General features: G+C 43.8%; 1 protein-coding gene and 1 long non-coding RNA gene across 2 annotated transcripts in view; both read right to left on the reverse strand.

Annotated features, from left to right (window-relative positions):
• Positions 1–27401, reverse strand: part of myo10l3 (myosin X, like 3) — a 298563-nt gene that overhangs the window by 177145 nt on the left and 94017 nt on the right. Inside the window, 1 exon segment of the mRNA XM_052523285.1 lies at positions 10080–10186. Coding sequence (XP_052379245.1) covers positions 10080–10186 — 107 coding nt within the window.
• On the reverse strand, positions 3785–8620 carry LOC127931249 (uncharacterized). The gene is made up of 3 exons (XR_008140511.1): positions 8595–8620; positions 6677–6721; positions 3785–3840 (listed from the first exon to the last, which is right to left on the reverse strand). It is a non-coding gene; the product is annotated as an uncharacterized LOC127931249 (long non-coding RNA).

Here is a 27401-nt window from a genome sequence, read left to right on the forward strand (position 1 = left end):
ACAGACTGGTTGAGAGACCTACTAGACACAGACTGGTTGAGAGACCTACTAGACACAGACTGGTTGAGAGACCTACTAGACACAGACTGGTTGAGAGACCTACTAGGCACAGACTGGTTGAGAGACCTACTAGACACAGACTGGTTGAGAGACCTACTAGACACAGACTGGTTGAGAGACCTACTAGACACAGACTGGTTGAGAGACCTACTAGACACAGACTGGTTGAGAGACCTACTAGGCACAGACTGGTTGAGAGACCTACTAGGCACAGACTGGTTGAGAGACCTACTAGGCACAGACTGGTTGAGAGACCTACTAGGCACAGACTGGTTGAGAGACCTACTAGGCACAGACTGGTTGAGAGACCTACTAGACACAGACTGGTTGAGAGACCTACTAGACACAGACTGGTTGAGAGACCTACTAGACACAGACTGGTTGAGAGACCTACTAGACACAGACTGGTTGAGAGACCTACTAGGCACAGACTGGTTGAGAGACCTACTAGGCACAGACTGGTTGAGAGACCTACTAGGCACACAGACTGGTTGAGAGACCTACTAGGCACAGACTGGTTGAGAGACCTACTAGGCACAGACTGGTTGAGAGACCTACTAGGCACAGACTGGTTGAGAGACCTACTAGGCACAGACTGGTTGAGAGACCTACTAGGCACAGACTGGTTGAGAGACCTACTAGGCACAGACTGGTTGAGAGACCTACTAGGCACAGACTGGTTGAGAGACCTACTAGGCACAGACTGGTTGAGAGACCTACTAGGCACAGACTGGTTGAGAGACCTACTAGGCACAGACTGGTTGAGAGACCTACTGAACACAGACTGGTTGAGAAACCTACTAGACACAGACTGGTTGAGAGACCTACTAGGCACAGACTGGTTGAGAGACCTACTAGGCACAGACTGGTTGAGAGACCTACTAGGCACAGACTGGTTGAGAGACCTACTAGGCACAGACTGGTTGAGAGACCTACTAGGCACAGACTGGTTGAGAGACCTACTAGGCACAGACTGGTTGAGAGACCTACTAGGCACAGACTGGTTGAGAGACCTACTAGGCACAGACTGGTTGAGAGACCTACTAGACACAGACTGGTTGAGAGACCTACTAGACACAGACTGGTTGAGAGACCTACTAGACACAGACTGGTTGAGAGACCTACTAGGCACAGACTGGTTGAGAGACCTACTAGACACAGACTGGTTGAGAGACCTACTAGACACAGACTGGTTGAGAGACCTACTAGACACAGACTGGTTGAGAGACCTACTAGACACAGACTGGTTGAGAGACCTACTAGGCACAGACTGGTTGAGAGACCACATGGAGAGGAGGGACCTGATCCTAGATCATAATGAAACAGACCACATGGAGAGGAGGGACTTGATCCTAGATCATAATGAATCAGATTACATGGATAGGAGGACCTGATCCTAGATCATAATGAAACAGACCACATGGAGAGGAGGGGCTTGATCCTAGATCATAATGAAACAGACCACATGGAGAGGAGGGACTTGATCCTAGATCATAATGAATCAGATTACATGGAGAGGAGGGACCTGATCCTAGATCATAATATATCACATTACATGGAGAGGAGGACCTGATCCTAAATCATAATGAAACAGACAACATGGACGGGGACCTGATCCTAGATCATAATGAATTAGATTACATGGAGAGGAGGTACCTGATCCTAGATCATAATATATCACATTACATGGAGAGGAGGGACCTGATCCTAGATCATAATGAAACAGATTACATGGAGAGGGGGACCTGATCCTAGATCATAATGAATCACATTACATGGAGAGGGGGGACCTGATCCTAGATCATAATGAAACAGACCACTTGGATCGGAGGGACCTGATCCTAGATCATAATGAAACAGACCACATGGAGAGGGACCTGATCCTAGATCATAATGAAACGGATTACATGGAGAGGAGGGACCTGATCCTAGACCATAATGAAACAGACCACATGGAGAGGAGGGACCTGATCCTAGACCATAATGAAACAGACCACACGGAGAGGAGGGACCTGATCCTAGATCATAATGAAACAGACCACATGGAGAGGAGGGACCTGATCCTAGATCATAATGAAACAGACCACATGGAGAGGAGGGACCTGATCCTAGATCATAATGAAACAGACCACATGGAGAGGAGGGACCTGATCCTAGATCATAATGAATCACATTACATGGAGAGGGGACTGATCCTAGATCATAATAAATCACATTACATGGAGAGGAGGGACCTGATCCTAGATCATAATATATCACATTACATGGAGAGGAGGGACCTGATCCTAGATCATAATGAATCAGACCACATGGAGAGGGGACCTGATCCTAGATCATAATGAAACAGATTACATGGAGAGGAGGACCTGATCCTAGATCATAATATATCACATTACATGGAGAGGAGGGACCTGATCCTAGATCATAATGAATCAGATTACATGGAGAGGAGGGACCTGATCCTAGACCATAATGAAACAGACCACATGGAGAGGAGGGACCTGATCCTAGATCATAATGAAACAGACCACATGGATCGGAGGGACCTGATCCTAGATCATAATGAAACAGACCACATGGAGAGGGACCTGATCCTAGATCATTATGAAACAGACCACATGGAGAGGAGGGACCTGATCCTAGATCATAATGAAACAGATTACATGGAGAGGAGGGACCTGATCCTAGATCATAATGAAACAGACCACATGGAGAGGAGGACCTGATCCTAGATCATAATGAATCACATTACATGGAGAGGAGGGACCTGATCCTAGACCATAATGAAACAGACCACATGGAGAGGAGGGACCTGATCCTAGATCATAATGAAACAGATTACATGGATAGGAGGACCTGATCCTAGATCATAATGAAACAGACCACATGGAGAGGAGGGGCTTGATCCTAGATCATAATGAAACAGACCACATGGAGAGGAGGGACCTGATCCTAGATCATATGGAGAGGAGGGACCTGATCCTAGATCATAATGAAACAGACCACATGGAGAGGAGGGACTTGATCCTAGATCATAATGAATCACATTACATGGAGAGGGGGGACCTGATCCTAGATCATAATGAATCAGATTACATGGAGAGGAGGGACCTGATCCTAGATCATAATATATCACATTACATGGAGAGGGGACTGATCCTAGATGATAATGAAACAGACAACATGGACGGGGGACCTGATCCTAGATCATAATGAATTAGATTACATGGAGAGGAGGACCTGATCCTAGATCATAATAAATCAGATTACATGGAGAGGAGGACCTGATCCTAGATCATAATGAATCAGATTACATGTAGAGGAGGGACCTGATCCTAGACCATAATGAAACAGACCACATGGAGAGGAGGGACCTGATCCTAGATCATAATGAAACAGACCACATGGATCGGAGGGACCTGATCCTAGATCATAATGAAACAGACCACATGGATCGGAGGGACCTGATCCTAGATCATTATGAAACAGACCACATGGATCGGAGGGACCTGATCCTAGATCATTATGAAACAGACCACATGGAGAGGGGAGGACCTGATCCTAGATCATAATGAATCAGACCACATGGAGAGGAGGGACCTGATCCTAGATCATAATGAAACGGATTACATGGAGAGGAGGGACCTGATCCTAGATCATAATGAATCACATTACATGGAGAGGAGGGACCTGATCCTAGACCATAATGAAACAGACCACATGGAGAGGAGGGACCTGATCCTAGATCACAATGAAACAGACCACATGGAGAGGAGGGACCTGATCCTAGATCATAATGAAACAGACCACATGGAGAGGAGGGACCTGATCCTAGATCATAATGAATCAGACCACATGGAGAGGAGGGACCTGATCCTAGATCATAATGAAACAGACCACATGGAGAGGAGGGACCTGATCCTAGATCACAATGAAACAGACCACATGGACGGGGGACGTGATCCTAGATCATAATGAATCAGATTACATGGAGAGGAGGACCTGATCCTAGATCATAATGAATCACATTACATGGAGAGGGACCTGATCCTAGATCATAATATATCACATTACATGGAGAGGAGGACCTGATCCTAAATCATAATGAAACAGACAACATGGACGGGGACCTGATCCTAGATCATAATGAATTAGATTACATGGAGAGGAGGACCTGATCCTAGATCATAATATATCACATTACATGGAGAGGAGGGACCTGATCCTAGATCATAATGAAACAGATTACATGGAGAGGAGGACCTGATCCTAAATCATAATGAAACAGACAACATGGACGGGGACCTGATCCTAGATCATAATGAATTAGATTACATGGAGAGGAGGACCTGATCCTAGATCATAATATATCACATTACATGGAGAGGAGGGACCTGATCCTAGATCATAATGAATCAGATTACATGGAGAGGAGGACCTGATCCTAAATCATAATGAATCACATTACATGGAGAGGGGGACCTGATCCTAGATCATAATGAAACAGACCACATGGATCGGAGGGACCTGATCCTAGATCATAATGAAACGGATTACATGGAGAGGGGGACCTGATCCTAGATCATAATGAAACAGACCACATGGAGAGGAGGGACTTGATCCTAGATCATAATGAAACAGACCACATGGATCGGAGGGACCTGATCCTAGATCATAATGAAACAGACCACATGGAGAGGAGGGACCTGATCCTAGATCATAATGAAACAGACCACATGGAGAGGAGGGACCTGATCCTAGATCATAATGAAACGGATTACATGGAGAGGAGGGACCTGATCCTAGATCATAATGAAACAGACCACATGGAGAGGAGGGACCTGATCCTAGATCATAATGAATCACATTACATGGAGAGGAGGGACCTGATCCTAGACCATAATGAAACAGACCACATGGAGAGGGACCTGATCCTAGATCATAATGAAACAGACCACATGGAGAGGAGGACCTGATCCTAGATCATAATGAAACAGACCACATGGAGAGGAGGGACCTGATCCTAGATCATAATGAAACAGACCACATGGAGAGGAGGGTCCTGATCCTAGATCATAATGAATCAGACTACATGGAGAGGAGGGACCTGATCCTAGATCATAATGAATCAGACCACATGGAGAGGAGGGACCTGATCCTAGATCATAATGAATCAGATTACATGGAGAGGAGGACCTGATCCTAGATCATAATGAATCAGATTACATTGAGAGGAGGACCTGATCCTAGATCATAATGAATCAGACCACATGGAGAGGAGGGACCTGATCCTAGATCATAATGAAACGGATTACATGGAGAGGAGGGACCTGATCCTAGATCATAATGAATCACATTACATGGAGAGGAGGGACCTGATCCTAGATCATAATGAATCAGATTACATGGAGAGGAGGGACCTGATCCTAGATCATAATATATCACATTACATGGAGAGGGGACTGATCCTAGATGATAATGAATCAGATTACATGGAGAGGAGGACCTGATCCTAGAACATAATATATCACATTACATGGAGAGGAGGACCTGATCCTAAATCATAATGAAACAGACAACATGGACGGGGGACCTGATCCTAGATCATAATGAATTAGATTACATGGAGAGGAGGACCTGATCCTAGATCATAATGAATCAGATTACATGGAGAGGAGGACCTGATCCTAGATCATAATGAATCAGATTACATGGAGAGGAGGACCTGATCCTAGATCATAATGAAACAGACCACATGGAGAGGAGGGACCTGATCCTAGATCATAATGAAACAGACCACATGGAGCGGAGGGACCTGATCCTAGATCATAATGAATCAGATTACATGGAGAGGAGGACCTGATCCTAGATCATAATGAAACAGACCACATTGAGAGGGGGGACCTGATCCTAGATCATAATGAAACAGACCACATGGATCGGAGGGACCTGATCCTAGATCATAATGAAACAGACCACATGGAGAGGGGGACCTGATCCTAGATCATAATGAAACAGACCACATGGATCGGAGGGACCTGATCCTAGATCATAATGAAACGGATTACATGGAGAGGGGGACCTGATCCTAGATCATAATGAAACAGACCACATGGAGAGGAGGGACTTGATCCTAGATCATAATGAAACAGACCACATGGATCGGAGGGACCTGATCCTAGATCATAATGAAACAGACCACATGGAGAGGAGGGACCTGATCCTAGATCATAATGAAACAGACCACATGGATCGGAGGGACCTGATCCTAGATCATAATGAAACGGATTACATGGAGAGGGACCTGATCCTAGATCATAATGAAACAGACCACATGGAGAGGAGGGACCTGATCCTAGATCATAATGAAACAGATTACATGGAGAGGAGGGACCTGATCCTAGACCATAATGAAACAGACCACATGGAGAGGAGGGACCTGATCCTAGACCATAATGAAACAGACCACACGGAGAGGAGGGACCTGATCCTAGATCATAATGAAACAGACCACATGGAGAGGAGGGACCTGATCCTAGATCATAATGAAACAGACCACATGGAGAGGGACCTGATCCTAGATCATAATGAAACAGACCACATGGAGAGGAGGGACCTGATCCTAGATCATAATGAATCAGACCACATGGAGAGGAGGGACCTGATCCTAGATCATTATTAATCAGATTACATGGAGAGGAGGACCTGATCCTAGATCATAATGAATCAGATTACATTGAGAGGAGGACCTGATCCTAGATCATAATGAATCAGACCACATGGAGAGGAGGGACCTGATCCTAGATCATAATGAAACGGATTACATGGAGAGGAGGGACCTGATCCTAGATCATAATGAAACAGACCACATGGACGGGGACCTGATCCTAGATCATTATGAATCAGATTACATGGAGAGGAGGACCTGATCCTAGATCATAATGAATCAGATTACATTGAGAGGAGGACCTGATCCTAGATCATAATGAAACAGACCACATTGAGAGGGGGGACCTGATCCTAGATCATAATGAAACAGACCACATGGATCGGAGGGACCTGATCCTAGATCATAATGAAACAGACCACATGGAGAGGAGGGACCTGATCCTAGATCATAATGAATCACATTACATGGAGAGGAGGGACCTGATCCTAGATCATAATATATCACATTACATGGAGAGGGGACTGATCCTAGACCATAATGAAACAGACCACATGGAGAGGAGGGACCTGATCCTAGATCACAATGAAACAGACCACATGGAGAGGAGGGACCTGATCCTAGATCATAATATATCACATTACATGGAGAGGAGGGGACTGATCCTAGATCATAATATATCACATTACATGGAGAGGGGGACCTGATCCTAGACCATAATGAAACAGACCACATGGAGAGGAGGGACCTGATCCTAGATCATAATGAAACAGACCACATGGAGAGGAGGGACCTGATCCTAGATCATAATGAAACAGACCACATGGAGAGGAGGGACCTGATCCTAGATCATAATGAAACGGATTACATGGAGAGGAGGGACCTGATCCTAGATCATAATGAAACAGACCACATGGAGAGGAGGGACCTGATCCTAGATCATAATGAATCACATTACATGGAGAGGAGGGACCTGATCCTAGACCATAATGAAACAGACCACATGGAGAGGAGGGACCTGATCCTAGATCATAATGAATCAGATTACATGGAGAGGAGGACCTGATCCTAGATCATAATGAATCAGATTACATTGAGAGGAGGGACCTGATCCTAGACCATAATGAAACAGACCACATGGAGAGGAGGGACCTGATCCTAGATCATAATGAAACAGACCACATGGAGAGGAGGGACCTGATCCTAGATCATAATGAAACAGACCACATGGAGAGGAGGGACCTGATCCTAGATCATAATGAAACAGATTACATGGAGAGGAGGGACCTGATCCTAGATCATAATATATCACATTACATGGAGAGGGGGGACCTGATCCTAGATCATAATGAAACAGACCACATGGAGAGGAGGGACCTGATCCTAGATCATAATGAATCACATTACATGGAGAGGAGGGACCTGATCCTAGATCATAATATATCACATTACATGGAGAGGGGACTGATCCTAGATCATAATATATCACATTACATGGAGAGGAGGTACCTGATCCTAGATCATAATATATCACATTACATGGAGAGGAGGGACCTGATCCTAGATCATAATGAATCAGACCACATGGAGAGGGGACCTGATCCTAGATCATAATGAAACAGATTACATGGAGAGGGGGGACCTGATCCTAGATCATAATGAATCACATTACATGGAGAGGGGGGACCTGATCCTAGATCATAATGAAACAGACCACTTGGAGAGGAGGGACCTGATCCTAGATCATAATGAATCACATTACATGGAGAGGAGGGACCTGATCCTAGATCATAATAAATCAGACCACATGGAGAGGAGGGACCTGATCCTAGATCATAATGAATCACATTACATGGAGAGGAGGGACCTGATCCTAGATCATAATGAATCAGACCACATGGAGAGGAGGGACCTGATCCTAGATCATAATGAATCAGACCACATGGAGAGGAGGGACCTGATCCTAGATCATAATGAATCAGACCACATGGAGAGGGGGGACCTGATCCTAGATCAGCACTCCTCCTCGGAGAATGTTGTTGAATACAGGCCCATATGTTTACATGTTTGCTGAGCTCATAGACTGTGTCTATCAAGACTAGGCTGGTAGTGTTTATACTGGTTATAGTGCCCTCTGGTGGCATGATAAGGTAGAGCATGTTGTCCCGACCATACAGACCAGTCAATCTCACCAGAACACTGTCATATCGATTCAGGTCATCAATACTCCTGTCATTCAGACCGACTCTATAACATATAGCGCTATAACCCATATAGCGCTATAACCCATATAGAGCTATAACCCATATAGAGCTATAACCCATATAGAGCTATAACCCATATAGAGCTATAAAACAGAGCTATAACCCATAGAGCTATAACATATAGAGCTATAAAACACAGAGCTATAACCCATATAGAGCTATAACCCATATAGAGCTATAAAACATATAGAGCTATAAAACATATAGAGCTATAACCCATAGAGCTATAACCCATAGAGCTATAACTCATATAGAGCTATAAAACATAGAGCTATAAAACAGAGCTATAACATATAGAGCTAAAACATAGAGCTATAAAACAGAGCTATAAAACAGAGCTATAAACCATAGAGCTATAAAACATATAGAGCTAAAACATATAGAGCTATAAAACATAGAGCTATAAAACATATAGAGCTATAAAACATATAGAGCTATAAAACATATAGAGCTATAAAACATATAGAGCTATAAAACATATAGCGCTATAAAACATATAGCGCTATAAAACATATAGAGCTATAGCTATAAAACATATAGCGCTATAAAACATAGAGCTATAAAACATATAGAGCTATAAACATAGAGCTATAAAACATATAGAGCTATAAAACAGAGCTATAAAACAGAGCTATAAAACATATAGAGCTATAAAACATATAGAGCTATAAAACATAGAGCTATAAAACATAGAGCTATAAAACAGAGCTATAACATATAGAGCTAAAACATAGAGCTATAAAACAGAGCTATAAAACAGAGCTATAAAACAGAGCTATAAAACATAGAGCTATAAAACATATAGAGCTATAAAACATATAGAGCTATAAAACATATAGAGCTATAAAACAGAGCTATAAAACAGAGCTATAAAACATAGAGCTATAAAACAGAGCTATAACATATAGAGCTATAACATATAGAGCTATAAAACAGAGCTATAAAACATATAGAGCTATAAAACATAGAGCTATAACAGAGCTATAAAACATAGAGCTATAAAACACATACAGCTATAAAACATATAGAGCTATAACCGATAGAGCTATAACCCATAGAGCTATAACCCATAGACCAGTCAATCTCACCATGAAACTGTCATATAGCTTCAGGTCATCTAGACTCCTGTCCTTCACACAGCCAGACTGACTCAGGTAGTGGTATGACTCTGGGCCCTCTGACAGGAAGTACAGCTCTGGAACACAGACAAAAAATAACTTTAGACAGCTGAAGCAAGCACACACACAGCTGAAGCAAGCACACACACACACACACACAGCTGAAGCAAGCAAGCACACACACACACACACACAGCTGAAGCAAGCACACACACACACACACACAGCAAAATCAGACACACACACACACACACACACACACACACACACACACACAGCTGAAGCAAGCACACACACACACACACACACAGCAGAAGCAAGCACACACACACACACAGCACACAAGCACACACACACACAGCTGAAGCAAGCACACACACACACACACACACACACACACAGCTGAAGCACACACACACACACACAGCTGAAGCACACACACACACAGCTGAAGCAAGCACACACACACACACACACACACACACACACACACACACACACACACACACAGCTGAAACAAGCACACACACACACACACACAGCTGAAGCAAGCACACACACACACAGCTGAAGCAAGCACACACACACACAGCTGAAGCAAGCACACACACACACACAGCTGAAGCAGCACACACACACAGCTGAAGCAAGCACACACACACACAGCTGAAGCAAGCACACACACACACAGCTGAAGCAAGCACACACACACACAGCTGAAGAAGCACACACACACACAGCTGAAGCAAGCACACACACACACACACAGCTGCACACACACACACAGCTGAAAGCACACACACACACACAGCTGAAGCAAGCACACACACACACACAGCTGAAGCAAGCACACACACACACACACAGCTGAAGCAAGCACACACACACACACAGCTGAAGCAAGCACACACACACACACAGCTGAAGCAAGCACACACACACACACACAGCTGAAGCAAGCACACACACACACAGCTGAAGCAAGCACACACACACAGCTGAAGCAAGCACACACACATTATCTGGGATAATTAATAACGTCGAGGAGCAGTTCCCTTCCAGTGTCTGGGATAATTTAATCGAAGCATCTGGGATAATTAATAACAGGAGCAGTTCCCTTCCAGTGTCTGGGATAATTAATAACATCGAGGAGTAGTTCCCTTCCAGTGTCTGGGATAATTAATAACATCGAGGAGCAGTTCCCTTCCAGTGTCTGGGATAATTAATAACGTCGAGGAGCAGTTCCCTTCCAGTGTCTGGGATAATTAATAACATCGAGGAGCAGTTCCCTTCCAGTGTCTGGGATAATTAATAACATCGAGGAGCAGTTCCCTTCCATTAATAACATCGAGGAGCAGTCTGGGATAATTAATAACATCGAGGAGCAGTTCCCTTCCAGTGTCTGGGATAATTAATAACATCGAGGAGCAGTTCCCTTCCAGTGTCTGGGATAATTAATAACATCGAGGAGCAGTTCCCTTCCAGTGTCTGGGATAATTAATAACATCGAGGAGCAGTTCCCTTCCAGTGTCTGGGATAATTAATAACATCGAGGAGCAGTTCCCTTCCAGTGTCTGGGATAATTAATAACATCGAGGAGCAGTTCCCTTCCAGTGTCTGGGATAATTAATAACATCGAGGAGCAGTTCCCTTCCAGTGTCTGGGATAATTAATAACATCGAGGAGCAGTTCCCTTCCAGTGTCTGGGATAATTAATAACATCGAGGAGCAGTTCCCTTCCAGTGTCTGGGATAATTAATAACATCGAGGAGCAGTTCCCTTCCAGTGTCTGGGATAATTAATAACATCGAGGAGCAGTTCCCTTCCAGTGTCTGGGATAATTAATAACATCGAGGAGCAGTTCCCTTCCAGTGTCTGGGATAATTAATAACATCGAGGAGCAGTTCCCTTCCAGTGTCTGGGATAATTAATAACATCGAGGAGCAGTTCCCTTCCAGTGTCTGGGATAATTAATAACATCGAGGAGCAGTTCCCTTCCAGTGTCTGGGATAATTAATAACATCGAGGAGCAGTTCCCTTCCAGTGTCTGGGATAATTAATAACATCGAGGAGCAGTTCCCTTCCAGTGTCTGGGATAATTAATAACATCGAGGAGCAGTTCCCTTCCAGTGTCTGGGATAATTAATAACATCGAGGAGCAGTTCCCTTCCAGTGTCTGGGATAATTAATAACATCGAGGAGCAGTTCCCTTCCAGTGTCTGGGATAATTAATAACATCGAGGAGCAGTTCCCTTCCAGTGTCTGGGATAATTAATAACATCGAGGAGCAGTTCCCTTCCAGTGTCTGGGATAATTAATAACATCGAGGAGCAGTTCCCTTCCAGTGTCTGGGATAATTAATAACATCGAGGAGTAGTTCCCTTCCAGTGTCTGGGATAATTAATAACATCGAGGAGTAGTTCCCTTCCAGTGTCTGGGATAATTAATAACATCGAGGAGCAGTTCCCTTCCAGTGTCTGGGATAATTAATAACATCGAGGAGCAGTTCCCTTCCAGTGTCTGGGATAATTAATAACATCGAGGAGCATTTCCCTTCCAGTGTCTGGGATAATTAATAACATCGAGGAGCAGTTCCCTTCCAGTGTCTGGGATAATTAATAACATCGAGGAGCAGTTCCCTTCCAGTGTCTGGGATAATTAATAACATCGAGGAGCAGTTCCCTTCCAGTGTCTGGGATAATTAATAACATCGAGGAGCAGTTCCCTTCCAGTGTCTGGGATAATTAATAACATCGAGAGAGCAGTGTCTGGGATAATTTAACATCCAGTTCCCTTCCAGTGTCTGGGATAATTAATAACATCGAGGAGCAGTTCCCTTCCAGTGTCTGGGATAATTAATAACATCGAGGAGCAGTTCCCTTCCAGTGTCTGGGATAATTAATAACATCGAGGAGCAGTTCCCTTCCAGTGTCTGGGATAATTAATAACATCGAGGAGCAGTTCCCTTCCAGTGTCTGGGATAATTAATAACATCGAGGAGCAGTTCCCTTCCAGTGTCTGGGATAATTAATAACATCGAGGAGCAGTTCCCTTCCAGTGTCTGGGATAATTAATAACATCGAGGAACAGTGTCTGGGATAATTAATAACAGGAGCAGTTCCCTTCCAGTGTCTGGGATAATTAATAACATCGAGGAGCAGTTCCCTTCCAGTGTCTGGGATAATTAATAACATCGAGGAGCAGTTCCCTTCCAGTGTCTGGGATAATTAATAACATCGAGGAGCAGTTCCCTTCCAGTGTCTGGGATAATTAATAACATCGAGGAGCAGTTCCCTTCCAGTGTCTGGGATAATTAATAACATCGAGGAGAGTTCCCTTCCAGTTCCCGAGAGCAGTTTCCAGTGTCTGGGATAATTAATAACATCGAGGAGCAGTTCCCTTCCAGTGTCTGGGATAATTAATAACATCGAGGAGTAGTTCCCTTCCAGTGTCTGGGATAATTAATAACACCGAGGAGCAGTTCCCTTCCAGTGTCTGGGATAATTAATAACACCGAGGAGCAGTTCCCTTCCAGTGTCTGGGATAATTAATAACATCGAGGAGCAGTTCCCTTCCAGTGTCTGGGATAATTAATAACACCGAGGAGCAGTTCCCTTCCAGTGTCTGGGATAATTAATAACATCGAGGAGCAGTTCCCTTCCAGTGTCTGGGATAATTAATAACATCGAGGAGCAGTTCCCTTCCAGTGTCTGGGATAATTAATAACATCGAGGAGCACATCAGTGTCTGGGATAATTAATAACATCGAGGAGTAGTTCCCCAGTGTCTGGGATAATTAATAACATCGAGGAGTAGTTCCCTTCCAGTGTCTGGGATAATTAATAACATCGAGGAGCAGTTCCCTTCCAGTGTCTGGGATAATTAATAACATCGAGGAGTAGTTCCCTTCCAGTGTCTGGGATAATTAATAACATCGAGGAGTAGTTCCTTCCAGTGTCTGGGATAATTAATAACATCGAGGAGCAGTTCCCTTCCAGTGTCTGGGATAATTAATAACATCGAGGAGCAGTTCCCTTCCAGTGTCTGGGATAATTAATAACATCGAGGAGTAGTTCCTTCCAGTGTCTGGGATAGAGGTCAGAGGCTGTCTTTAACACAGTGGATCTGTACCTGGGCTCCGTGGGACTGGTCAGAGGCTGTCTTTAACACAGTGGATCTTTACCTGGGCTCCGTGGGACTGGTCAGAGGCTGTCTTTAACACAGTGGATCTGTACCTGGGCTCCGTGGGACTGGTCAGAGGCTGTCTTTAACACAGTGGATATGTACCTGGGCTCCGTGGGACTGGTCAGAGGCTGTCTTTAACACAGTGGATCTGTACCTGGGCTCCGTGGGACGGCTTGCACAGGTGCCGCCCTGGGCGTCTGCCTCTACCTAAACCCGCCACTGAGGAACGGCTCGCACAGGTGCCGCCCTGGGCGTCTGCCTCTACCTAAACCCGCCACTGAGGAACGGCTCGCGCAGGTTGCCTACCTGGCGGATATTTTTGATCATCTGAATTTGCTGAACGTGTCAAAGAAAGGGAGGGAGAACCATCGATTTGGACAGAGGGACAAAGTGGATGACCTTCAAGATGAAGCTTACCGTTTCTAAAAGGAGGAGTGACTTGCGGATTTCGAGATTCAGAATCTGATCAACAAGTAATTTTTGAATACGTTAAAACAGCATGTTGTCAAGATGTTGGGAAAGTTTGGGACAACTCTTCCCGGAGGAGAACAGGAGACAAGAAGACTGGATACGGGACCCCTTTGGAGTAAGGACGGGAAGCGTCACATCACCAAGCAACAAAGAGGATCAGCTGGCGGAGCTGTCATTGGACGGCGGACTGAGCCCGGAAACGATGCTGCCACTGTTCTGGTGCAGCGGAGTGGGAGAGTATCCTGCTCTCGCCTGTCATGTTACCGTTCAGCACTACCCATCTGTGTGAAAGTGGCTTCTCTGCTACGGCCGTGCTGAAAACTAAAAGCAGAAACAAACTGGACAGCCAGCGAGACCTCAGAGCTGCCCTGTCAACCCCAGAATGGTTGACAGGGCAACTTATCAAACTGAAGAAACACCCCCAGTTTACCCACACAAAACAAAACAGGCAAATCAGTTATTGTTCAGTGTGTTAATTATTAATAAATTCTGACATTCATATTACAAAACGTACACCTTTAAAAATACTAACGGTGTGAAACTATTGACATGGTAATTGATTATTGACTATTGATAATTAACGAATCGTAACGATTGTTGTTCTTTCTGTTTGAAAGACTGGTGTGTGTTCCTGTTAACAGTATTGGACTGGTGTGTGTTCCTGTTAACAGTATTGGACTGGTGTGTGTTCCTGTTAACAGTATTGGACTGGTGTGTGTTCCTGTTAACAGTATTGGACTGGTGTGTGTTCCTGTTAACAGTATTGGACTGGTGTGTGTTCCTGTTCTATAGTATTGGACTGGTGTGTGTTCCTGTTAACAGTATTGGACTGGTGTGTGTTCCTGTTAACAGTATTGGACTGGTGTGTGTTCCTGTTAACAGTATTGGACTGGTGTGTGTTCCTGTTAACAGTATTGGACTGGTGTGTGTTCCTGTTTACAGTATTGGACTGGTGTGTGTTCCTGTTAACAGTATTGGACTGGTGTGTGTTCCTGTTATTGTTAACAGTATTGGACTGGTGTGTGTTCCTGTTAACAGTATTGGACTGGTGTGTGTTCCTGTTTACAGTATTGGACTGGTGTGTGTTCCTGTTTACAGTATTGGACTGGTGTGTGTTCCTGTTTACAGTATTGGACTGGTGGTGTGTGTTCCTGTTTACAGTATTGGACTGGTGTGTGTTCCTGTTTACCTTTACAGTATTGGACTGGTGTGTGTTCCTGTTAACAGTATTGGACTGGTGTGTGTTCCTGTTTACAGTATTGGACTGGTGTGTGTTCCTGTTTACAGTATTGGACTGGTGTGTGTTCCTGTTTACAGTATTGGACTGGTGTGTGTTCCTGTTTACAGTATTGGACTGGTGTGTGTTCCTGTTTACAGTATTGGACTGGTGTGTGTTCCTGTTTACAGTATTGGACTGGTGTGTGTTCCTGTTTACAGTATTGGACTGGTGTGTGTTCCTGTTTACAGTATTGGACTGGTGTGTGTTCCTGTTTACAGTATTGGACTGGTGTGTGTTCCTGTTTACAGTATTGGACTGGTGTGTGTTCCTGTTTACAGTATTGGACTGGTGTGTGTTCCTGTTTACAGTATTGGACTGGTGTGTGTTCCTGTTTACAGTATTGGACTGGTGTGTGTTCCTGTTTACAGTATTGGACTGGTGTGTGTTCCTGTTTACAGTATTGGACTGGTGTGTGTTCCTGTTTACAGTATTGGACTGGTGTGTGTTCCTGTTAACAGTATTGGACTGGTGTGTGTTCCTGTTAACAGTATTGGACTGGTGTGTGTTCCTGTTTACAGTATTGGACTGGTGTGTGTTCCTGTTAACAGTATTGGACTGGTGTGTGTTCCTGTTAACAGTATTGGACTGGTGTGTGTTCCTGTTAACAGTATTGGACTGGTGTGTGTTCCTGTTAACAGTATTGGACTGGTGTGTGTTCCTGTTAACAGTATTGACTGGTGTGTGTTCCTGTTAACAGTATTGGACTGGTGTGTGTTCCTGTTTACAGTATTGGACTGGTGTGTGTTCCTGTTAACAGTATTGGACCTCCTGTTACAGTATTGGACTGGTGTGTGTTCCTGTTAACAGTATTGGACTGGTGTGTTCCTGTTAACAGTATTGGACTGGTGTGTGTTCCTGTTAACAGTATTGGACTGGTGTGTGTTCCTGTTAACAGTATTGGACTGGTGTGTGTTCCTGTTAACAGTATTGGACTGGTGTGTGTTCCTGTTAACAGTATTGGACTGGTGTGTGTTCCTGTTAACAGTATTGGACTGGTGTGTGTTCCTGTTAACAGTATTGGACTGGTGTGTGTTCCTGTTAACAGTATTGGACTGGTGTGTGTTCCTGTTTACAGTATTGGACTGGTGTGTGTTCCTGTTTACAGTATTGACTGGTGTGTGTTCCTGTTCTATACTATTGGACTGGTGTGTGTTCCTGTTTACAGTATTGGACTGGTGTGTGTTCCTGTTCTATAGTATTGACTGGTGTGTGTTCCTGTTAACAGTATTGGACTGGTGTGTGTTCCTGTTAACAGTATTGGACTGGTGTGTGTTCCTGTTAACAGTATTGGACTGGTGTGTGTTCCTGTTAACAGTATTGGACTGGTGTGTGTTCCTGTTTACAGTATTGGACTGGTGTGTGTTCCTGTTTACAGTATTGGACTGGTGTGTGTATTCTGGTTTGTGTTCCTACAGTATTGGACTGGTGTGTGTTCCTGTTCTATAGTATTGGACTGGTGTGTGTTCCTGTTAACAGTATTGGACTGGTGTGTGTTCCTGTTTACAGTATTGGACAGTTTGGACTGGTGTGTGTTCCTGTTTACAGTATTGGACTGGTGTGTGTTCCTGTTAACAGTATTGGACTGGTGTGTGTTCCTGTTTACAGTATTGGACTGGTGTGTGTTCCTGTTTACAGTATTGGACTGGTGTGTGTTCCTGTTTACAGTATTGGACTGGTGTGTGTTCCTGTTTACAGTATTGGACTGGTGTGTGTTCCTGTTTACACTATTGACTGGTGTGTGTTCCTGTTTACAGTATTGGACTGGTGTGTGTTCCTGTTTACAGTATTGGACTGGTGTGTGTTCCTGTTTACAGTATTGGACTGGTGTGTGTTCCTGTTTACAGTATTGGACTGGTGTGTGTTCCTGTTTACAGTATTGGACTGGTGTGTGTTCCTGTTTACAGTATTGACTGGTGTGTGTTCCTGTTCTATAGTATTGGACTGGTGTGTGTTCCTGTTAACAGTATTGGACTGGTGTGTGTTCCTGTTCTATACTATTGACTGGTGTGTGTTCCTGTTTACAGTATTGGACTGGTGTGTGTTCCTGTTTACAGTATTGGACTGGTGTGTGTTCCTGTTCTATAGTATTGACTGGTGTGTGTTCCTGTTTACAGTATTGGACTGGTGTGTGTTCCTGTTAACAGTATTGGACTGGTGTGTGTTCCTGTTCTATAGTATTGACTGGTGTGTGTTCCTGTTCTATACTATTGGACTGGTGTGTGTTCCTGTTTACAGTATTGGACTGGTGTGTGTTCCTGTTTACAGTATTGGACTGGTGTGTGTTCCTGTTTACAGTATTGACTGTGTGTGTTCCTGTTTACAGTATTGACTGGTGTGTGTTCCTGTTTACAGTATTGACTGGTGTGTGTTCCTGTTAACAGTATTGGACTGGTGTGTGTTCCTGTTTTGGACTGGTGTGTGTTCCTGTTCTATAGTATTGGACTGGTGTGTGTTCCTGTTAACAGTATTGGACTGGTGTGTTCCTGTTCTATAGTATTGACTGGTGTGTGTTCCTGTTTTGGACTGGTGTGTGTTCCTGTTAACAGTATTGGACTGGTGTGTGTTCCTGTTAACAGTATTGGACTGGTGTGTGTTCCTGTTTTGACTGGTGTGTGTTCCTGTTAACAGTATTGGACTGGTGTGTGTTCCTGTTAACAGTATTGGACTGGTGTTTGTTCCTGTTAACAGTATTGACTGGTGTGTGTTCCTGCTAACAGTATTGGACTGGTGTGTGTTCCTGTTTACAGTATTGACTGGTGTGTGTTCCTGTTTACAGTATTGGACTGGTGTGTGTTCCTGTTTACAGTATTGACTGGTGTGTGTCCTGTTTACAGTATTGACTGGTGTGTGTTCCTGTTAACAGTATTGGACTGGTGTGTGTTCCTGTTCTATAGTATTGGACTGGTGTGTGTTCCTGTTCTATACTATTGGACTGGTGTGTGTTCCTGTTTACAGTATTGGACTGGTGTGTGTTCCTGTTAACAGTATTGGACTGGTGTGTGTTCCTGTTAACAGTATTGACTGGTGTGTGTTCCTGTTAACAGTATTGACTGGTGTGTGTTCCTGTTAACAGTATTGGACTGGTGTGTGTTCCTGTTAACAGTATTGGACTGGTGTGTGTTCCTGTTTACAGTATTGGACTGGTGTGTGTTCCTGCTTACAGTATTGACTGGTGTGTGTTCCTGTTAACAGTATTGACTGGTGTGTGTTCCTGTTAAACAGTATTGGACTGGTGTGTGTTCCTGTTCTATAGTATTGACTGGTGTGTGTTCCTGTTAACAGTATTGACTGGTGTGTGTTCCTGTTTACAGTATTGGACTGGTGTGTGTTCCTGTTAACAGTATTGACTGGTGTGTGTTCCTGTTCTATAGTATTGGACTGGTGTGTGTGTTCCTGTTAACAGTATTGGGACTGGTGTGTGTTCCTGTTAACAGTATTGACTGGTGTGTGTTCCTGTTTTGGACTGGTGTGTGTTCCTGTTCTATAGTATTGACTGGTGTGTGTTCCTGTTAACAGTATTGACTGGTGTGTGTTCCTGTTCTATAGTATTGACTGGTGTGTGTTCCTGTTTTGGACTGGTGTGTGTTCCTGTTAACAGTATTGGACTGGTGTGTGTTCCTGTTTACAGTATTGGACTGGTGTGTGTTCCTGTTTACAGTATTGACTGGTGTGTGTTCCTGTTTTGACTGGTGTGTGTTCCTGTTTTTGGACTGGTGTGTGTTCCTGTTAACAGTATTGGACTGGTGTGTGTTCCTGTTAACAGTATTGACTGGTGTGTTCCTGTTAACAGTATTGACTGGTGTGTGTTCCTGTTAACAGTATTGACTGGTGTGTTCCTGTTAACAGTATTGGACTGGTGTGTGTTCCTGTTTACAGTATTGGACTGGTGTGTGTTCCTGTTAACAGTATTGGACTGGTGTGTGTTCCTGTTTACAGTATTGGACTGGTGTGTGTTCCTGTTCTATAGTATTGACTGGTGTGTGTTCCTGTTAACAGTATTGGACTGGTGTGTGTTCCTGTTCTATACTATTGGACTGGTGTGTGTTCCTGTTACAGTATTGACTGGTGTGTGTTCCTGTTTACAGTATTGGACTGGTGTGTGTTCCTGTTTACAGTATTGGACTGGTGTGTGTTCCTGTTTACAGTATTGGACTGGTGTGTGTTCCTGTTTACAGTATTGGACTGGTGTGTGTTCCTGTTTACAGTATTGGACTGGTGTGTGTTCCTGTTTACAGTATTGGACTGGTGTGTGTTCCTGTTTTGGACTGGTGTGTGTTCCTGTTCTATAGTATTGACTGGTGTGTGTTCCTGTTAACAGTATTGACTGGTGTGTGTTCCTGTTCTATAGTATTGGACTGGTGTGTGTTCCTGTTTTGACTGGTGTGTGTTCCTGTTAACAGTATTGACTGGTGTGTGTTCCTGTTTTGGACTGTGTGTGTTCCTGTTAACAGTTTTGGACTGGGTGTGTTCCTGTTAACAGTATTGACTGGTGTGTGTTCCTGTTAACAGTATTGGACTGGTGTGTGTTCCTGTTAACAGTATTGACTGTGTGTGTTCCTGTTAACAGTATTGACTGGTGTGTGTTCCTGTTTTGGACTGGTGTGTGTTCCTGTTAACAGTATTGACTGGTGTGTGTTCCTGTTAACAGTATTGGACTGGTGTGTGTTCCTGTTAACAGTATTGACTGGTGTGTGTTCCTGTTAACAGTATTGACTGGTGTGTGTTCCTGTTAACAGTATTGGACTGGTGTGTGTTCCTGTTACAGTATTGGACTGGTGTGTGTTCCTGTTTACAGTATTGGACTGGTGTGTGTTCCTGTTTACAGTATTGGACTGGTGTGTGTTCCTGTTCTATAGTATTGGACTGGTGTGTGTTCCTGTTAACAGTATTGGACTGGTGTGTGTTCCTGTTCTACAGTATTGGACTGGTGTGTGTTCCTGTTTACAGTATTGGACTGGTGTGTTCCTGCTTACAGTATTGGACTGGTGTGTGTTCCTGTTTACAGTATTGGACTGGTGTGTGTTCCTGTTTACAGTATTGGACTGGTGTGTGTCTCCTGTTTACAGTATTGACTGGTGTGTTTCCTGCTTACAGTATTGGACTGGTGTGTGTTCCTGTTTACAGTATTGGACTGGTGTGTGTTCCTGTATTGGACTGGTGTGTGTTCCTGTTCTATAGTATTGGACTGGTGTGTGTTCCTGCTTTACAGTATTGGACTGGTGTGTGTTCCTGTTAACAGTATTGGACTGGTGTGTGTTCCTGTTACAGTATTGGACTGGTGTGTGTTCCTGTTTACAGTATTGACTGGTGTGTGTTCCTGTTTTGGACTGGTGTGTGTTCCTGTTCTATAGTATTGGACTGGTGTGTGTTCCTGTTAACAGTATTGGACTGGTGTGTGTTCCTGTTCTATAGTATTGGACTGGTGTGTGTTCCTGTTTTGACTGGTGTGTGTTCCTGTTAACAGTATTGGACTGGTGTGTGTTCCTGTTTTGACTGGTGTGTGTTCCTGTTAACAGTTTTGGGACTGGTGTGTGTTCCTGTTAACAGTATTGGACTGGTGTGTGTTCCTGTTAACAGTATTGACTGGTGTGTGTTCCTGTTAACAGTATTGGACTGGTGTGTGTTCCTGTTAACAGTATTGGACTGGTGTGTTCCTTGTTTTGACTGGTGTGTGTTCCTGTTAAGTGTGTGTTCCAGTATTGACTGGTGTGTGTTCCTGTTTTAACAGTATTGGACTGGTGTGTGTTCCTGTTTACAGTATTGACTGGTGTGTGTTCCTGTTAACAGTATTGGACTGGTGTGTGTTCCTGTTTTGGACTGGTGTGTGTTCCTGTTTTTGGACTGGTGTGTGTTCCTCGTTTTGGACTGGTGTGTTCCTGTTAACAGTATTGACTGGTGTGTGTTCCTGTTAACAGTATTGACTGGTGTGTGTTCCTGTTAACAGTATTGGACTGGTGTGTGTTCCTGTTAACAGTATTGACTGGTGTGTGTTCCTGTTTTGGACTGGTGTGTGTTCCTGTTAACAGTATTGGACTGGTGTGTGTTCCTGTTAACAGTATTGACTGGTGTGTGTTCCTGTTTACAGTATTGACTGGTGTGTGTTCCTGTTTTGGACTGGTGTGTGTTCCTGTTAACAGTATTGGACTGGTGTGTGTTCCTGTTAACAGTATTGGACTGGTGTGTGTTCCTGTTTACAGTATTGGACTGGTGTGTGTTCCCTGTTTTGACTGGTGTGTTCCTGTTTTGACTGGTGTGTGTTCCTGTTAACAGTATTGACTGGTGTGTGTTCCTGTTCTATAGTATTGACTGGTGTGTGTTCCTGTTCTATACTATTGGACTGGTGTGTGTTCCTGTTTACAGTATTGACTGTGTAGTGTTCCTGTTAACAGTATTGACTGGTGTGTGTTCCTGTTAACAGTATTGGACTGGTGTGTGTTCCTGTTCTATAGTATTGACTGGTGTGTGTTCCTGTTCTATACTATTGACTGGTGTGTGTTCCTGTTTACAGTATTGACTGGTGTGTGTTCCTGTTAACAGTATTGACTGGTGTGTGTTCCTGTTCTATAGTATTGGACTGGTGTGTGTTCCTGTTAACAGTATTGGACTGGTGTGTGTTCCTGTTAACAGTATTGGACTGGTGTGTGTTCCTGTTTTGGACTGGTGTGTGTTCCTGTTCTATATTGACTGGTGTGTTCCTGTTAACAGTATTGGACTGGTGTGTGTTCCTGTTTTGGACTGGTGTGTGTTCCTGTTAACAGTATTGGACTGGTGTGTGTTCCTGTTAACAGTATTGGACTGGTGTGTGTTCCTGTTAACAGTATTGACTGGTGTGTGTTCCTGTTTACAGTATTGGACTGGTGTGTGTTCCTGTTTTGGACTGGTGTGTGTTCCTGTTAACAGTATTGACTGGTGTGTGTTCCTGTTAACAGTATTGGACTGGTGTGTGTTCCTGTTTACAGTATTGGACTGGTGTGTGTTCCTGTTTTGACTGGTGTGTGTTCCTGTTTTGACTGGTGTGTGTTCCTGTTAACAGTATTGACTGTGTGTGTTCCTGTTCTATAGTATTGGACTGGTGTGTGTTCCTGTTCTATACTATTGGACTGGTGTGTGTTCCTGTTTACAGTATTGACTGGTGTGTTCCTGTTAACAGTATTGACTGGTGTGTGTTCCTGTTAACAGTATTGACTGGTGTGTGTTCCTGTTCTATAGTATTGGACTGGTGTGTGTTCCTGTTCTATACTATTGGACTGGTGTGTGTTCCTGTTTACAGTATTGACTGGTGGTGTTCCTGTTAACAGTATTGACTGGTGTGTGTTCCTGTTCTATAGTATTGACTGGTGTGTGTTCCTGTTAACAGTATTGACTGGTGTGTGTTCCTGTTAACAGTATTGGACTGGTGTGTGTTCCTGTTTTGGACTGGTGTGTGTTCCTGTTCTATAGTATTGGACTGGTGTGTGTTCCTGTTAACAGTATTGGACTGGTGTGTGTTCCTGTTTTTTTTGGACTGGTGTGTGTTCCTGTTAACAGTATTGACTGGTGTGTGTTCCTGTTTACAGTATTGGACTGGTGTGTGTTCCTGTTTACAGTTTGGACTGGTGTGTGTTCCTGTTTTGGACTGGTGTGTTCCTGTTAACAGTATTGACTGGTGTGTCCCTGTTAACAGTATTGGACTGGTGTGTGTTCCTGTTAACAGTACTGGTGGACTGTTAACAGTATTGTGGTGTTCCTGTTAACAGTATTGACTGGTGTGTGTTCCTGTTAACAGTATTGGACTGGTGTGTGTTCCTGTTAACAGTATTGACTGTGTGTGTGTTCCTGTTAACAGTATTGGACTGGTGTGTGTTCCTGTTAACAGTATTGACTGGTGTGTGTTCCTGTTAACAGTATTGGACTGGTGTGTGTTCCAGTTAACAGTATTGACTGGTGTGTGTTCCTGTTAACAGTATTGGACTGGTGTGTGTTCCTGTTAACAGTATTGACTGGTGTGTGTTCCTGTTAACAGTATTGGACTGGTGTGTTCCTGTTTACAGTATTGACTGGTGTGTGTCCTGTTAAGTATTGACTGGTGTGTGTTCCTGTTTACAGTATTGACTGGTGTGTTCCTGTTTACAGTATTGACTGGTGTGTGTTCCTGTTTTACAGTATTGACTGGTGTGTGTTCCTGTTAACAGTATTGGACTGGTGTGTTCCTGTTTACAGTATTGGACTGGTGTGTGTTCCTGTTAACAGTATTGGACTGGTGTGTGTTCCTGTTAACAGCATTGACTGGTGTGTGTTCCTGTTTACAGTATTGGACTGGTGTGTGTTCCCGTTCTATACTATTGGACTGGTGTGTGTTCCTGTTTACAGTATTGACTGTGTGTCTGCACAGTATTGACTGAAAATTCCTTGCAACAGTATTGGACTGGTGTGTCTGCTTAAGGTATTGACTGGTGTGTGTTCCGTTTGGCGTGCATTAATTGGTGTGTAACTGTTTACATTGACTGGTGGTGTGTTCCTGTTAACAGTATTGACTGGTGTGTGTTCCTGTTAACAGTATTGGACTGGTGTGTGTCTTGTTCTATAGTATTGGACTGGTGTGTGTTCCTGCTCTATAGTGGATGGACTGGTAGTGTGTTCCTGTTAAAGGTGTATTGACTGGTGTGTGTTCCTGTTAACAGTATTGACTGGTGTGTGCTCCTGTTAACAGTATTGACTGGTGTGTGTTCCTGTTAACAGTATTGGATCATGTGTGTTCCTGTTAAGGTATTACCTGGTGTGTGTCCCACAACAGTATTGACTGGTGTGTCTCCTGTTAACAGTATTGACTGGTGTGTGTTCCAATTAACAGTATTGGACTGGTGTGTGTTCCTGTTAACGGTATTGACTGGTGTGTGTTCCTGTTAACAGTATTGGACTGGTGTGCGTTCCTGTTAACAGTATTGTGTGTTCCTGTTTCCTGGTTCTGTTAGTATTGGACTGGTGTGTGTTCCTGTTAGATATTGGACTGGTGTGTGTTCCTGTTAGCAGTATTGACTGGTAGTGTGTCTGCTAACAGTATTGGACTGGTGTGTTTCCTGTTAACAGTATTACTTGTGTTCCTGTTAACAGTATTGGACTGTGTTCTGTTCTACCAGTATTGACTGGTGTGTGTTCCTGTTAACAGTATTGACTGGTGTTCCTAACAGTATTGACTGGTGTGTGTTCCCACAGTATTGGACTGGTGTGTTCCTGCTAACAGTATTGACTGGTGTGTGTTCCCGTTAACAGTATTGGACTGGTGTGTTCCTGTTAACAGTATTGGACTGTGGCCCTGTTAACAGTATTGACTGGTGTGTGTTCTGTTAACAGTATTGACTGTGTGTGTTCCTGTTAACAGTATTGGACTGGTGTGTGTTCCTGTTAACAGTATTGGACTGGTGTGTGTTCCTGTTTACAGTATTGGATCAGGTTCCTGTTAAACAGTATTGGACTGGTGTGTGTTCCTGTTTACAGTATTGGACTGGTGTGTGTTCCTGTTTACAGTATTGGACTGGTGTGTGTTCCTGTTTACAGTATTGGACTGGTGTGTGTTCCGTTAACAGTATTGACTCTGTGTGTCTCTATAACAGCATTGACCTGGTGTGTTCCTGTTCTATAGGAGCTGGACTGGTGTGTTCCTGTTAACAAAGTATTGACTGGTGTGTGTTCCTGTTAACAGTATTGACTGGTGTGTGTTCCTGTTAACAGTATTGACTGGTGTGTTCCCGTTAACAGTATTGACTGGTGTGTGTTCCTGTTAACAGTATTGACTGGTGCGTGTTCCTGTATTATCAGGTGTGTTCCTGTTAATTGGACTGGTGTGTGTTCCTGTTAACAGTATTGGACTCATAGTGTTCCTGTTAACAGTATGGTGGTTCCTGGTGTGTGTCCCTGTGCATGGGACTGGTGTGTGACTGGTGTGTGTTCCTGTTAACAGTATTGACTGGTGTGTGTTCCTGTTAACAGTATTGGACTGGTGTGTTCCTGTTAACAGTATTGGACTGGTGTGTGTTCCTGCTAACAGTATTACTGGTGTGTTCCTGTTTTGGACTGGTGTGTGTTCCTGTTTTGGACTGGTGTGTGTTCCTGTTAACAGTATTGGACTGGTGTGTGTTCCTGTTAACAGTATTGGACTGGTGTGTGTTCCTGTTCTATAGTATTGGACTGGTGTGTGTTCCTGTTCTATAGTATTGACTGGTGTGTGTTCCCTGTTCTATAGTATTGACTGTGTGTGTCTCTGTTCTATAGTATTAACTGGTGTGTGTTCCTGTTAACAGTATTGACTGGTGTGTGTTCCTGTTAACAGTATTGACTGGTGTGTGTTCCTGTTAACAGTATTGACTGGTGTGTGTTCCTGTTTACAGTATTGAACTGGTGTGTGTTCCTGTTTACAGTATTGACTGGTGTGTGCGTTCCTGTTTACAGTATTGGACTGGTGTGTGTTCCTGTTAACAGTATTGACTGGTGTGTGTTCCTGTTAACAGTATTGACTGGTGTGTGTTCCTGTTCTATAGTATTGGACTGGTGTGTGTTCCTGTTAACAGTATTGGACTGGTGTGTGTTCCTGTTCTACAGTATTGGACTGGTGTGTGTTCCTGTTAATAGTATTGGACTGGTGTGTGTTCCTGTTAACAGTATTGACTGGTGTGTTCCTGTTCTATAGTATTGGACTGGTGTGTGTTCCTGTTCGGTATAGTATTGACTGGTGTGTTCCTGTTAACAGTATTGGACTGGTGTGTGTTCCTGTTAACAGTATTGGACTGGTGTGTGTTCCTGTTAACAGTATTGGACTGGTGTGTGTTCCTGTTAACAGTATTGGACTGGTGTGTGTTCCTGTTAACAGTATTGGACTGGTGTGTGTTCCTGTTAACAGTATTGGACTGGTGTGTGTTCCTGTTAACAGTATTGGACTGGTGTGTGTTCCTGTTAACAGTATTGGACTGGTGTGTGTTCCTGTTAACAGTATTGGACTGGTGTGTGTTCCTGTTAACAGTATTGGACTGGTGTGTGTTCCTGTTTACAGTATTGGACTGGTGTGTGTTCCTGTTAACAGTATTGGACTGGTGTGTGTTCCTGTTAACAGTATTGGACTGGTGTGTGTTCCTGTTCTATAGTATTGGACTGTGTGTGTTCCTGTTCTACAGTATTGGACTGGTGTGTGTTCCTGTTAACAGTATTGGACTGGTGTGTGTTCCTGTTCTAACAGTATTGGACTGGTGTGTGTTCCTGTTCTACAGTATTGGACTGGTGTGTGTTCCTGTTAACAGTATTGGACTGGTGTGTGTCTCCTGTTAACAGTATTGGACTGGTGTGTGTTCCTGTTAACAGTATTGGACTGGTGTGTGTTCCTGTTCTAT

Source organism: Oncorhynchus keta, chromosome 7 (assembly GCF_023373465.1).
Source record: "Oncorhynchus keta strain PuntledgeMale-10-30-2019 chromosome 7, Oket_V2, whole genome shotgun sequence".
NCBI classification, from domain to species: domain Eukaryota; kingdom Metazoa; phylum Chordata; class Actinopteri; order Salmoniformes; family Salmonidae; genus Oncorhynchus; species Oncorhynchus keta.